The sequence below is a fragment of the Choristoneura fumiferana genome, chromosome 18 (genome assembly GCF_025370935.1).
Source record: "Choristoneura fumiferana chromosome 18, NRCan_CFum_1, whole genome shotgun sequence".
NCBI lineage: Eukaryota > Metazoa > Arthropoda > Insecta > Lepidoptera > Tortricidae > Choristoneura > Choristoneura fumiferana.
The window spans coordinates 14488769-14504501 of record NC_133489.1 but is presented as its reverse complement, the minus strand read 5'-3'; the positions used below and the strand labels follow the sequence as shown (position 1 = coordinate 14504501).

The 15733-nt window shown below is 35.9% G+C and overlaps 2 protein-coding genes across 3 annotated transcripts in view; one reads left to right on the top strand and one right to left on the bottom strand.

Moving 5' to 3' along the window:
• The window catches only part of kl-3 (dynein heavy chain 8, axonemal kl-3), a 55930-nt gene extending 42524 nt beyond the window's left edge, over positions 1-13406 (top strand). Inside the window, exons 73-91 of the mRNA XM_074102094.1 lie at positions 803-929; positions 1272-1407; positions 1862-2079; positions 2422-2664; positions 2741-2876; positions 3530-3683; positions 4655-4774; positions 5095-5155; positions 5235-5414; positions 5540-5652; positions 5751-5836; positions 7436-7697; positions 8309-8548; positions 8661-8828; positions 9284-9425; positions 9981-10170; positions 10250-10371; positions 11072-11233; positions 11489-13406. Coding sequence (XP_073958195.1) covers positions 803-929; positions 1272-1407; positions 1862-2079; positions 2422-2664; positions 2741-2876; positions 3530-3683; positions 4655-4774; positions 5095-5155; positions 5235-5414; positions 5540-5652; positions 5751-5836; positions 7436-7697; positions 8309-8548; positions 8661-8828; positions 9284-9425; positions 9981-10170; positions 10250-10371; positions 11072-11233; positions 11489-11614 — 2986 coding nt within the window. The 3' untranslated portion in view covers positions 11615-13406. The remainder of the gene's footprint in view (positions 1-802; positions 930-1271; positions 1408-1861; positions 2080-2421; positions 2665-2740; positions 2877-3529; positions 3684-4654; positions 4775-5094; positions 5156-5234; positions 5415-5539; positions 5653-5750; positions 5837-7435; positions 7698-8308; positions 8549-8660; positions 8829-9283; positions 9426-9980; positions 10171-10249; positions 10372-11071; positions 11234-11488) is intronic.
• LOC141438276 (uncharacterized) overlaps positions 12070-15733 on the bottom strand; it is a 28675-nt gene continuing 25011 nt past the window's right edge. For both annotated transcript variants that reach the window (XM_074102080.1, XM_074102081.1), the window contains one exon: positions 12070-15660. In XM_074102080.1, the coding sequence (XP_073958181.1) occupies positions 15597-15660 (64 nt within the window). In that variant the 3' untranslated portion in view covers positions 12070-15596. The remainder of the gene's footprint in view (positions 15661-15733) is intronic.

Sequence of the window (15733 nt, the reverse complement as noted above, 5' to 3'; positions counted from 1 at the left end):
ATGTGAAGTGGATATCTTCAACCGATTGAGCTGAAATTTTGCATGCATGTATAAATCCGATGACGATCACACATATTAATATGATTTATGATCTAGGAACTCTGTAATAAAACGCCACGACTGCATCGAGTTTGGACTCGTTTGATTCGTTTTGACGAAAAGGTACTTTGGTAACCCGGGGCAAAAAGTATAGTTAGCAAAAAAAAGCTTGTATTAGAATTTTTAACAAAAAATTATTACTGAACTGTTTTCAAAATATTGTACGGAGGTATGGAACCTGTGTACGAGTCCGACTCGCACTTGACCGATTTTAACGTATTTTATTCGGAATGATGTAAGATATAAGAAATCACTTTATTCATTGCCGCCTGGCACTCAGTTTTCTCCACGTTTGCAAACATAAAATATATTGTTTTTTTTCGTAGCTGTTAAAATCTAGGCAAGTGAACTGGCTGAAAATTAACGTTTTACCTCCAAAAAGGTTAACTACACACTGGCATTATTCATTTTGTGAAAAAATACACTGAATTTGAATATTACCATACTTATCCATCCGCTCTTAAGCCGAGCTTAGACTTGCAAGAAAAATCGTGTGTGTTGCATTACATTGCGAGGCCGAAAAGCCAACGAGTTTGTGGTGGTCAATCAAGCGCCGCAATGTAATGCAACTTGGACGATTTTTCTTGCAAGTCATAAATCTGCTTTATATGTCCGTAAATTAAAACGAACCGTCTTTATAGAAATTTTAATTATGCACATGTTTAATCATGATGTAAAAGTAACATTAATGAAAAAATTGTAGAAATCATATTGAAGATTGTGTATCATTGGGAAGACCATTACTGATCGAAGATGTGGCAGAGGATTTCGACCCTGCTTTAGACAATATTTTAGAAAGGAATTACATCAAAATTGGGTCTTCTTACAAAGTACGTATGTAACGAAACTTTTTCAAATCTTAACAGATGTATACATGTATGAGTCGATTGGCAAGAACTTACACGAATGAATGGAATAGGGCGTGCAGTTAGGGTAGACAGCGGTAGTGCTGCCTTCCGTGCTGCTACGTGGTGGTGGGTGCGTGCACGTACAGCAGCTAGCGCTGCTGAGGGCACGCCAATGGGGTCACCTAATATCTCGTAATTAAGTACATAACCTGTATTTAATAATTTATATGATGCACTCATTCAGTTTATGCGTGCCAGTTCTTGTGGATCGGCCTGTATTTATTTTAAAATGTTGTTTAATTTTGTACATCAATATTTTGACAGGTGAAACTAGGTGATAAAGAGATAGACGTAACTGCCGGTCATAAGATATATATAACGACAAAACTACCTAATCCTGCTTACACTCCTGAAATTTCGGCGCGAACATCCATTATAGACTTTACTGTAACCATGCAAGGTAAATAGGCAAAGCCTTAATAATAGTGTTACTCTTTTCACTCGTTCTTCTCCACTCTTTGCCATCAAGTAATGAGGTTCATATACATTCTATGGTTAGAATGTTACGTTAAGTAGGTATAGATAGTGCCACGAGAGTTGAAGTGAATGGATTACACACACAGCTAAAAAAGAAGTGATTGCACAAAAGGAGAATGAATAAAATGAATAAGTAAATATCAAAATCCTGCTGATATTACACGACATGTTGTAGCTGTGTGTGTAATAATTCACTTCAACTCTCGTGGCACTATACTCTTACTACTATACTTATTTGACTTATTGACTTTGGCCCTATATTCCATTAGCTCCTGAGCATGAAATAATTAGTTATTGTTACAGGTATATTACGCAAGTACTTATACATTTAATTTATTTTGTAAGTATTAATAATAATAACATTCACAATGCTCTAGGTCTGGAAGATCAGCTACTTGGTCGTGTGATTCTAACCGAGAAGGCAGAGATGGAAGCAGAACGTACTCAGCTAATCATGGATGTCACCGCTAACAGAAGAAAAATGCAGGAATTGGAGGCAAATCTGCTGCACAAGTTGACCACCATTCAGGGCTCCTTGGTGGAAGATGTGACACTTATTCAAGTGCTGAACATTACTAAGGCCACCGCCACAGAGGTAAGTTGGGGTACTAAAATTGTGATCATCAAAACGACTTATTTTAATTTGTGGCTTAGGTCTGAATCTCAAAATCACAATGTGTAGCAAACTTTGCGATGATATTTTGACATCTGGCAAATACAATTCCTATTTTTTTTTGGATAATTGTAGGGCGTTGTCATAGAATTAATTATTATTGGAGTTTCAAAATTTCTATAAAGTTTATTATGAAGTGAGAGGCTACAATTCCACATCGCACCGACGTTTAATGAATAAATATGCGACGTCGCATAGTGGTTTTGAAGTTAAGCCCTTTAGCAAGTTGCAAACGAACTACTACATAGATTTGCAATTATTTAGGTGAGAGAAAAACTGGACATTGCCAAAGAGACTGAAATAAAGATTAACATAGCTCGTGAAGAATTTCGACCGGTGGCAACACGCGGGTCTGTCCTCTATTTCTTGATTTGCAACATGTCACTTGTCTGCAATATGTATCAGACTTCGTTGGCTCAGTTCCTAGAACGTTTCGACATTTCTATGGAGAAATCAGCGCCAAGCCCAATCACACAGAGAAGAATAGGCTTTATTATTGACTACTTGGTAAGTGCTATTTTCAATCAATAAGGAAGGTTACTTGAAGACGCTTATTGGTCTTATTGTATCATTACGTTTACAGACTTTCGACGTTTTCAAATACATATCTAGAGGTTTTTACGAAGAACACAAGTATTTGTTCACATTGTTATTGACGTTGAAAATCGACATGCAAAAAGAAATAGTTTCGTTTGATGAATTTCAAACACTCATTAAAGGTAAGTCTGATTAATTATATAAATACTTATTTAATACAAGTATGTTCCTCCTGCCCGCGACTTCGTTGTTCTGCGCGAACTATGTTATTGCCAGGAAAGAAGTATGTATCTTATGTTACTCTTACAAGGTAACATTATATCTCTAGCAGTCTAGTCGTGAATACGTAATAGACAGGCAGACAGGTGGACTTACATTCACAGTTCTTTTTACTGACTTGCGGTACACCTGTATCTCATCTGATAGTAAATGCAGATGAGACCGAAGATGTGCTTCACTGGTACAGTCAAGGAATTTAATTCATGGGCCAACATGGAACCTTTTCAAAGGAAAAATCATTACGACTTTCCTTGTTAATTAATGCGATGTTACTATGACGTTTACTGTGAAATGGTTCCATGGCGGCCAATGAATTAAGCTCCTTGACCGTACAGTAACAGCCTATTCATTCTGGCCCTAAATTGTATCTTGCCGGAAAAACAGACTGCGAAAGTGAATACTATTTCTTAGCAGTTATGATAAAAAAGTGGAAGTAAAGGGCTTTGTGCGAATAATTAACCTAAATAAGTCTTTCTTTTCTTAATAAGTCCCTGAAATATATCCGGTAAAAACCGTTAAAGTATTAGTAAGCAGTAAATACAAATTTATGCCATAGGTGGTGCCGCATTGGACCTTAACGCATGCCCGCCTAAACCATTTAAGTGGATTACTGACATGTCGTGGCTGAATTTAGTATTCCTGACCGGGCTGCGGCAGTTTACAAATATTCTCAACCAGGTTACGAACAACGAAAAGGGTTGGAAAAATTGGTTAGTATTTTTCCCAATTAAAATTTTGACCATTATCGGTTTGATTTTTACCAAGGGTTCGGCCACTGATTTATTTACTGATGTGCCAAAGGAAACTTTCCAAAATTGCGGAATTTTTCATATAGGAAAATTTCGAAACTTCTCACAATTTTGTATGGTTCCAACTTTTTGGAACCTTTACGCAATTTGCACATCTGTTCTGATTACATCTTTTGGCTGTCATGTCAAATGTTATTGCGGCGATTAGTTATCGTCAAAAATTATTTAATTCAAGGAAACATTATTTCACCGTCTATGAACTTAAAATGCACTTATTGAGAGCGAAATGTACTAGTATTTTTCCGGAAAAATAAGTAGGTATGATTCATAAAGCGTGGTGCCCACGATCGGCATGGCATAGCAAGGAATCCCACAACATACTCAATGATCGTCAAGTAAATGGCAGCGCGTGCTACCATTTGCTTGTCCGCCTTGCGGGCAACTCCCGAAGACTGCCGAAGCTACTCTAGAGTTGCTTCAGAGTCCTAAGGTATGTCTTACACTGCCGAGGTATACTCAGGTACGAGTATGCCGAGGCATCCTTAGGTATGATTTAGGCTGCTGAAGTAACCCAACGACTGCCAAGGCATCTTAAGGCATGCCTGACGACGTTAAAGCAAGCCTAAGGATGCCTCGTCATACCTGTTCTTCTGCAGCTCTCTTCTGCATAGGATCCGGTGATAGGCAAATGTGGGCGTCTAGATGTATCTATGGATGAATCGCGGGATACTGTGAGTGTTGTGTATCGCAGTGATTATGTACAAGAAAATCAAATAGGGGTAGTTCGAAAAACTCGCGCGCCAAAACGCACTTGATAACCTACACTTCAGTCGACTTGTGACCATGGCCGCTACAATGTGGTCGAAACATCGATATAATTGTAGTTATTTATTTATGTATTTAACTGATTTAATTTCGTTGTTTCTTTTCAGGTTTGATAAAGAGGCTCCAGAAGAAGAGCCTTTGCCGGATGGGTATAATTCTCTAGATGTATTCCGAAAGCTATTGGTAGTTCGCGCATGGTGTCCGGACAGAACTCTAGCTCAAAGCTTGTGAGTAGCCTATTACAGATAATCATATCCCGGGTATAGGGGTTCTCGGTGCAGGATTAAGTATGAATGTACTGGGTACTCCGGAGTATGCAAGTAATGTAGGAACTATTCAAAAAACGTATACCATACACGTGCACGTATACTATACAAGTTTACCTAGGCTTTGATGTGTTGTGTTCATCATTTGGCGTATAGGGCCTCCGTTTCGTGTGACAGCATTAAAATATAGGTACAATTAATTAGGTACTTAGTTCGATAATCGTAGTACCTAGTTGTGCTGACGATGTAACATTTAATAAACTTAATAATAATTTTTCCAGGAAGTATGTGGTATCTTCCATGGGCCCCAGGTTTTCGGAGGCTGTCATTGTGAACTATGAGGTAGGTGCTTAATAAAAGGTAATTTATATATAGTTATTTAAAAGAATAATTATCCCTGATAATATTTTTTTATTTACAGCAAATGGTTTTAGAGTCTCGTCCTCTTGTACCGTTGATTGGATTTTTGGCCATGGGCTCTGATCCTACACCCTCCATTGAATCGACAGCTAAACGCCTGGAATGTATTTGCTCATCCATATCTATGGGTCAAGGTCAGGAAATACATGCAAGAAAGCTGATAGACCGCGGATTGAAAGAGGTAAATTACGGGAAGGTTTTTTTATGTAACATACTTACAAGGGTATCTCTCTTACCTGTGTACCAGTAAAGTTGTCTTATCACGTCGCGGGCTGTGACTTTAATAAGATAATGTTTTAATTTTAGGGCATTTGGGTTTTATTACAAAACTGTCACTTGGGTTTGGAGTATATGGTCGAGATTATGGAACAGTTTGCTGAATTAGAAAAAGACCCAACCCAGGTTCATGAGACCTTCAGGTATACCAATTCATCATTCATTGGTATTCACAATCGCATTTGAGCGTAGTCGATTGTTCAATTTAGATACCTACATATAAGTTTGTTTTAAATTTTAGATTATGGGTTACTACTGAAGTGCATCCGAAATTCCCGATTACGTTGTTGCAAATGTCGATCAAATATACATGCGAACCTCCGGCGGGTAAGATTGCAGTGAAGTTTATCTTGATCCCAACACATTAACTTTGATTATTTGAAATACTGGCCAAGTACGAGTGTCCAGTGAAGAATCTCATAATGTCCAGTGTTAGCAGAGCTCCTAAGCAAAATGTACACAGTGTGGGATCATTTTAGATATCTAGTTATTGACATAGACAGACTTAAAAAAATTAGATTTTCAAAGATTTCTTATTGGTTGTACTATGTATAAGAGCTACCTTCATACCAAATTTTAAGTTTATAGGTCAACTGGAAGTACAGTGCTGGACGAAATAAATCATACACTTACATGAAAATGAAAGTTTCTCTCTTAACAACTTTATGAATTCCACAACATATTATATTGTATATTAGGAAATTGGTGGCATATTTCACAAACTATTATACACAGAAACTAAAATTTAAATATTCAGCGAAACAATTTATTTACATAGCTAGTCAAATAAACGATAGAACTTTATTTTGCTGTGGACAAATTAAATCATACAATAAGCTCAATAACATTTAATTTTGGTGTGGCCTAGGAGGTGGCCTCCTTTTGCTTTCAAGACTGTTGTTAATCTCCGAGGCATGCTTTCGACCAATGATTTTAGCTACCTAGCTTCTTCCAGTGTATTAAAGTAGGAATCCTTATTAGTTACATTTGTTTTGTTAATTTTGTTATCTAAATAATACCACAAATCGGGTTGAGATCGGGCGACTGTGGCGGCCATTCAAGCTGTTTTATCCTATTTGCCTTGAAGGATGCAGCTCATATTTTAGCTGTGTGCTTTGCGTCATTATCTTGCTGTAATACATACCAGCCCTCGAAGCCACATTTAAGCAATGAAATCCCTAAATTTTCTCGCAGAATGTTGAGATAATCTTCAGCAGTCATTATTCCATTAAATTCAAATTAAGCTACCCACTCTAGACCATGCAAATGAGCCCCAAACCATAACATTGCCCCATGCTTCAAACTTTTTTGGATGTTTCGTTCTGCTAACGCTTCGCCATTTTTACGTCACAACCTAAACTGGTTGTATTGTCCGAATAGCTCGAATTTACTTTAATCCGTTCATAATACTGACTTCCAGTACTCCAAAATGTGACGATGACGAAATTCACAAAAAAGTTGTAAAGTTTTTCGTGTAAGTGTAGGATTTATTTCGTCCAGCACTGTAGTTACCTACTCTTATACGTTTTGATTCCCTGGTAATTTCTATGGAAATACCTTTTTAAATTACTCTTTTTTTGATTGCGTTGAAACGTTAGAAGTTTGAATTTCTCACTGCTCCAAAGGGTAGCAGACCCGAGTATTTGCTATTTATTTCTGCTTGACACCTCTACGTGTTTTCCTGAGAAAAAACATCTTGACATACGTACGCACGGAAAGATAGCCAGACAGACAGACGGACAACAAACTTATCCTAAAAGGGTTTAATTTTTGCCCAACTGAGGTATGGAACACTTAAAATATGTACACATGTAATAGTAGCACGTCTGTAAGCATTTAAGGGTTATAATAATATTTTAAAACAAAGTTTTCTCGTGTCTTGAAGTACATACAGTTAGTGAAACTCATATATTTTTTGATCGACAGGTATTAAAGCTGGGCTTATGCGAACTTACGATTCCATGGGACAAGATTTCCTCGATTACAGTGATAGCCCGTTCTATCTACCAGTAATTTATACCATCTCGTTCCTTCACACCGTAGTGCAAGAGAGACGTAAATTCGGCCCTCTTGGCTGGAACATCCCATACGAGTTTAACTCAGCGGATTGGCTGTCCTCTTGTATGTTTGTTCAGAATCATTTGGATGCCCTCGAGCCTGGAGAATCAATCAGTTGGACAACTGTACGGTAAGGCAAACCAGTTAGTTTCAGCTGGGTTTTTGGGTTTTTCGTAGGGATAAAAGATATGGTACGTTTTTAACACGTTCCCACTTCAGTATAAAGCATACGTTTGGACCACGTTCAAAAGTTACCGAAAGTCCAATGGAATATTATTGAAGCATTGGCTAGCCTGAACCTTAACAATTGTCGTGATTGACGGTATTACAGTGTCATTTAATTATTTGTAACTATATATTTCGCCATTGTTTCTATTTTTATATAACGTGACATTGAAATTGTATTTTTTTTTGTTTTTACACCACTGACATTTTACTGTATTTTATTAATTATTTCTTCGACAATGCTTATGTAAATTCATTGTTATATTCTCTGAAACGTTAAATATAATGTACATTTCAAACGAAAAATAAATAAATCTGATCTAGTTATCTGTCCTATAGCGGCAGATTTTTCCCATATTGTTTGTATTTGTCAAGAGATTTGAAATAACTAGCTAGTTAAGGTGTAAAGTATAGGTATAAGGTATAGGTAAGGCAAAAAGCTATGCAATGTATTGTAGCTTGCTCACATCTTGTAGCAAAAAGTTTGATTTATCATTTTTATTTAAATATTTTTAGTTACATGGTATCAGCGGTACAATATGGTGGTCGAGTGACTGACGACTACGATAACCGCCTGCTTGTCACATTCACTCGAGTCTGGCTGTCTGAACAGTTGTTCACCGACGACTTCCAATTCTACAAGGGCTATGGCATTATGAAGTTTAAGAATATACCTGAGTATCTTGAGGAAATTGAGAAGATGAAGACTGTTGATCCACCTCAGGCTTATGGGCTGCACTCAAATGCAGATATTACGTTAGTAGTTGCCTACAGTTTCTTAAGATAAAATTGTAGTACCTTCTTTAAGCTGGTCTGGAATGGTAACACTTCTTAAAACGAATTATTTATTATACATTCTTGAATACAGTTATCAACGAAACAAAACTCAATTGCTATTGGACACGATCATGTCCATTCAACCTAAGGAATCGAGTTCCGGAGGTGGTGAGACCCGAGAAGCATCCGTTTACAGGCAATCCAAAGAGATGCTGGACAAGGTCCCCCCTAATTTTGATCCGCATGAAGTTAAAGAAAGGTATGCAATCGAATTCATGAACACGTTTTCATATTTTTCTAATTTGTTTGCATTAGCAATAAGCTTACTCAACGAAATCTAAGATTAAAAACAACAATAGTTGGGATGGATGGTACAGTCAAGTGCAAAAATAAGTATCTATTCGAATCACTCAAAAATATGTTACTACGGCCTTATTGCGTCGGAATAAGAGTGTGGTACATATTTTTGAAACTTTGAATAAGTACATATTTTTAAACTTGTCTGTACCACACGCTACTAATGGTGTATGCAAGTGATTAAGATTTTCGGTTAATGGTTGGATGCCCCGTAATTCGAGGTAGGGTCGCAATCCTCAAGGTAGTACACCTTTAGCGCGTAAAGCCATTTATGTGTAGGTATGTATGTCACATCTTTGTCACTGTTTCATGAACTGAGAAAGAAAAGATCTTAAAGTAAGTACGTAATATTTTCAGACTTAGGATCATGGGTGCACTGAATTCAATGGTAATTTTCCTTCGACAAGAGTTAGACCGAATGCAGAAAGTTATTTCTTTAGTGCGAACAACGTTAAAAGACTTACTTCTTGCTATTGACGGCACAATCATCATGAATGAGGTAAGACATTTAATTATTTTTTTCTGCATTGAATGTTGGTATTCGTTCGTATTTCTATTCATTTCTACATTGTACCCTATTTTATTTACACTGTCTATTTTCCTATTTTCCACGGAGTTATAATTATAACCACATTCATACTGATTACCATTTAACTTTCTTATTTATTTATTTTAAATGCATGTGATGCCTGTCTCCACTCTTTATATCGTCCATGTAGTGCGCGTATCTTTTCCTTTTATCTTTATTATTTTTCCACAATTTATGTATTTATGTCATCCACTCTACTCTTTTTCGTCGTCATATATACGTGTTCCACAGCAGACCTGTGACTCATTTGGTTCTGGGAGTTTATGCTGAGTCAGCACCTTTATTTTCACGACACTTAGCACCCCATAGCTTAGATACAGCAATTATTTTGTTTTTTTACATTGTTTCACTTGTTTATACATATTTGTGTGTGCTAAGCATGTGTTGTGAAAAAATAAAGTTTTTATCTATCTATTTCTGATATTTTATTCATCATACTTTATCTTTTATCTTTTAATGTTACAGGCGTTACGTGACTCCCTGGACAATATATACGATGCGAAAGTGCCCAAAATCTGGTTGAAATCCTCGTGGTCATCGTCAACTCTTGGCTTTTGGTTCACTGAGTTCTTGGAGCGAAATATTCAGTTCTCAACGTGGTGTTTCCAAGCAAGACCTAATTCATTTTGGATGACCGGATTCTTCAATCCACAAGGTTTTTAATATGGTTAAGTACAAAGTTACCTAGTTATTCACTTGAATTTTTTGCTATAAGATTATTACTTGTTTTATAGGTTTTCTTACGGCCATGCGGCAAGAAGTAACTCGAGCACATAAAGGCTGGGCTTTGGACATGGTAGCCTTGCATAATGACGTCACCAAGTTCATTTATGAAGACGTTAAAGCACCACCCCCTGTGAGTATCTACTCTTTGCCAAATTACGCAAATGTGAGTAACAGACTGACAGACAAACAGAGTTACTTTCGCATTTATTATATTTGCAAGGCTATAGCTTAGTTTCTAAAACAATGAATCGGTCTACTATAGTCCGAAAATAGTTTGAAATGGGGTTTCTACAGACGTAGTTGAACGCTTTTGTAAACATTTTGTCAGGTTGTTTTTCTTAGCGTGAGCTACACTAAGTTACTTTGACGTACGTAAGCCATTGACACCTAATTTATTGAATCAGGCGTTACTTTGCGGAGAGCCATATCAATTAACTAAAATAATTTCTTTGCTCACCCGCTACCTTATGATAGTTAAGTTTATGCAAAATATGCGTGTTCATGCAGTTCCTCCACCTCCACCTCCACCTCCACACTGTAAGAACACACACAAATCACACAAACCCACCTATCACCACCACAAAACACTGACGCGTTTTGAACTCAACAAGAGCTCATCTTCAGAGCAATACAACCGTACACCATGCTACCAGATGTTAGACTAGTGTGGAGGTGGAGGAACTGCATGAACACGCATATTTTGCATAAACTTAACTATCATAAGGTGAGCAAAGAAATTATTTTAGTCCATTGACAACTGTTAAATCATGCTTAGTTTTTATATACCTACAGCATTATTTCTGCAATCGAAGTTTTGGCTGGTATTACAGGAAGGCGTATACGTGCATGGCCTTTTCCTCGATGGTGCGGGCTGGGATCGCCGCAATACGCGCCTCTGCGAGTCCACGCTTAAAGTATTGTACACAGCCTTGCCTGTGTTCCATGTCTACGCTATTAATTCTAATGCACCCAAGGACCCAAAACTTTATCAGGTATCGTTATTTTTCTTAGTGGGTCTGCTTGACATGCATGCAAGCTTACTTGACGTTTTTGTAAGTTTGAGGAATAAATGGGCCAGCTTTCTAGCTTAATCTTTATACAATACTTTATACAAAAAAAACTCGTAATAACCGTCAAGCAAGTTTTTATAATAAGACATCATGAGATAATTTTAATTTGGACTGGCTTTTATTTTTGGAACTATGTGGGTGGAAGAATTATTTTACTAATCATAAATACATTTGTAGTGTCCAGTGTATAAGAAGCCAGTACGCACAGGATTAACCTTTATCACTCCGCTGTGGTTGATGACAATCAAGAATCCCGACCATTGGATCCTTCGCGGTGTAGCGATCCTTTGTGACATCAAGTAGACTCCACCAAAGGGAGTGCCCTCTCAGCCTTTGACTAATGGGAACAATACCTAATAAGGAATGAGATGATTTGAATGATAAAGCCTCAGTCATATAGATGGGGAAAAGGGTCATGCGCGTAGAGTTATAAGAATATTTGTCTCTCTATTAATATTGTGATACTAAAATATTCATAGCAGTGAACTCTCTGAATGATCCTTACGTACATCCCAGTCCAAATCTATCTTTGATATGAGATCTTTTTTAGTAGTTTTTGATACTCATTTATTTTATTTATTAGTGTCATTCATGAATCGCGAAGTAGTTTTGCTGAAGTGAACTGCGAGCTGTTACAAGGAAATGTTGTATGTTTTGTATGATAATATTTATCTAGTCATCAATAATTGTTATTATTTTTGTAGTTTAATTTGTATTTCACAAAATAAAAATACATAATTTTATAAATTGTTCTATTTTTATAGGAATGAAGCACAATAAGTAGGTACCTATTATAGTCGTTAAACAAATTATTTACAAGTCCTGACATCTGACAGGGTTTTACAAATCAATACTGTACATGGTATCAACAACATTACAATAGTAACACCTGGTGTATTAAAGCTGATTTTGACATTGTTTATTAGGGACAGTCATCCGTCGCCATACATTGCTTACATGACCGTTTACTTGTTACTTACTTAACGGTTGCTGGTTACTGACGAATGCACAAATTACCAACCATATTACTTATAGGTAAATAATCATAATATGCGCAAGGTAAGACAGATACAGTAAGAAATTGTTTTTTTTTTTGTACATACTGACTGACATAATTTCCCATATCTTTTAACCCCTCGTATGCGGGACTAATAAAGTACTGAATTCTAGTCTCATCTGTTTAACCTCTTCAGAAGACAAACGAAGTGACGTGCTCTGTACGCCACAGAAAATCCAGCGACGAATCAACATGATTTTTAATTCCATTGCAGGAGAATTAATTTCGAGTTGAATGTTGGTTATGTACAGATGACCGTGGCGTGTGAGGCATTCCATTGGCTGTCACGAATGGATGAAGAATGGTGAGATTAATAAGCACAAATTTTGGCGATAAAAAAAAAAAGATAGTCTTAAATTGGACATGGATCCGTGGAGCATACGAGGGGTTAATGACAAATAAATGTAACGCATACTGTAATTTTCTTGTTACCAAACAAGATTTACGTAATTGCCTCTCTTTATATCGGTAAAGCAGAATAATAATTATTACTTCTTCTATCTTTTAATAAACTGCTGTAAATGTAAATAGATACATTTGTAAAATTGACTTTATAACAATTTGGTTGGACGGATCTATTCGGTGTCAATGGTTAGGAATAATATTGTTTTATGAAAAAAACTAAGTAGTTTTGAATTATTCCATACACAATATTTTAAAAATTACTTAGATTGTAAAACGTATGTAAAAGGCGCAGGAGGGAAGCATTAATTTATTATTGTTTTTTGCGGTAAGTTCAAAGGCTGACATTTGCTTACTTAAAATTTTGTCGAAGATTGATTTAATTACTTGTCTTCTACCAAAGTTATGCAATATGTAACGTATATTTAAAGCAATATGCGGCATATTGTACTTACACATGTCAGAATTCTAAGATTGTTCAACATTTTAGGTTCAAGAGGTTCAACAACTATGTCTAACTTTGGTAGTAGTTTAGGTACTCAAAATACTGCAAATCAGTCTACGGAAATGTGGGTGTCTTTGTGAAGATATAGTAATAGATTTTATAAAAAGAAGTAGCCCGTTAAATGAAAATGACTTTTTTATGTAATCCTATTAGTGGTTGCAAAAGACTTTCTTCGTAGTATTCGGTAATTTCTAGCTATGTCCTTCTCCGAGTTCTCATAGAACTCTGTTCTAAAATTCATCAAAATTGTTTCGGCGGTTTAGGCTAAAAATGTAATACACAGACACACAAAACTACACGCGTATTTGCGAGTTTTAGTAAAAAAAGAACTACGAGCAAAGCACTAGATGAAGTTGTACTAAAGTGTCCGAAATGTAGTATTTATTTTCAGCAACCCCCGTTTCCATTATGGGTTCACAACTTCAAACTGTAACCAAAGGGGAAGCACACCTTAGTCGTGTGACTTTGTCAAATAATTTTGTATGGGGACAGTGAACGTGTTAATTAATAAGGACAATATATGTAACAAATACCTACTCGTGATTCTAAAAAGTAGTTATATACAAAATATAAATACAAAAAACAGGGTACAAGTCTTTATAAAATCACTATCAGAAGGAATTTTATATTTTTTAAGTAAGTTAAGTAGGTACGTTTTGTTGCAGTTAAATTATAATACTTATTATAGGCCGCCATTGATTCATAAATAATTAATATCATTGTTTTTGACAGACAGATTAATGTGGGTGGTTGCTCATATTTTATAAAATAAGCTATATATAACACGTACTTATATATCACAATAGCTACAAGTAGTTTTCCTTTATTATACCTTTAGGTTACAATTAGGTATAAACGAGATCTAGCTTGCCTAACAAAATATTGTAACAAATACGACATAGCACACCATTTCTTCTTCATTAATTAACCATTAAATACAGTCTTATAGTATATCAACTACCTATACCAAGAGCCTAAAATAATAGACTTTGCATTAATGCTGTATGAGTTCAACATAGTATTTACAATTGTTTAACATTTCAGAATAACATATATAATAAATTGATAATAAACTTTATAATTATAGTAATGTATTTAGTAAAATATTCATTGCTACACAAAAGCTTACACAGGCATTCAAATTTAAGTTACCTATACATAGTTACTTACTATCATATTCGTTGTCGTAACAAATTAAACTTAAAGAAAATAAGACAGGTACGGACATAGAGAGAACGCCTTACCAATGTAGACAATGTAACATGTAGTAGTCAACTTGAATATTTCTTTTAATTAATTACAGTGCTTTCATTCTATTAGCATGGCGTGGGTGACACTTGATGCACCATTTCGTTTTACTCAATAAAAGTTGCTGCGGTCTAATCCTGTCTGCCTCACATTTTGGTTGACAAGTGATTCCGACATGTACTTGCCCTATAAAAAATATAATGATGGATTGTTTTTTGAATTATATGGTACCTAATAGTATTGATTTGCATTTAGATTAAGATCTAGCATGCCAAAATGTGGCAGCGCATACATGACATGTACCTACCTATAATATTCTTCTGAAATGTGTGTAATACCTACTTGTAACACCTGCGTATGGCTCCTGCGAAATAAAAATTTCAATTTCAATTTCAATAAACATATGGAAGTATATTTCAGTTGTAGCCTGAATATGACTGGCGTAAAATATTTGAACATAAAGAACTAGGTATGTTATACGAACTAAATTTAACCTATCAGATTTTTATAATCAACTAGCTTTTGCCCGCGGCTACGCCCGCGTGGAATTCGGTTATCGCGCGCTGCTCCCTCGGGAACTGTGCAGTTTCGACACTCACTCTCATAAGTCTGTGATATTGACAGCTGTCACCCGCACCATGCTAGATTGAAAGTACTGCAAAGTGATTACTTTTGGTCAAGTAGTTATATTTAGGTAATTACTTGAAGGTAGTAGATCGAGACTATCTGCACTACAGGTACGTAAGAGTATGCACTATTTAAAATAAAGTACTTAACGTCTTATAGTAGACTATAGTGACGACTTTGTCGTGAATCGTGTTTCGAGTACAGAATAACGTTTATTTAAATGTGATTTAAGTATAAATCTTAATCTAAATATGTTGTAACATAAAACAATTTTTCTTAATCATTCACTTTTGACAGGTTACAATATTTCGCTCCATAGGTACGATACGCTAATTTTAAGCAAATTATACCACAGTAGATTAGTTATAATAAGGAATATTGCACATGATCGACTGACATTATGTTAACGACATCCATCTCTTTGGGGATGATGTACGAGTGCTGATTTACTCTCTTTGATTCTCACAACGGAAATTACCTAGAGGTTCCACAGATCTTGACCTAGGTGCTCTGTAAAAAAATATAAATCAATTAGATTTTATGAAAGAAAAAAGAAAATACCTACTTAATACTGCATTAGAAA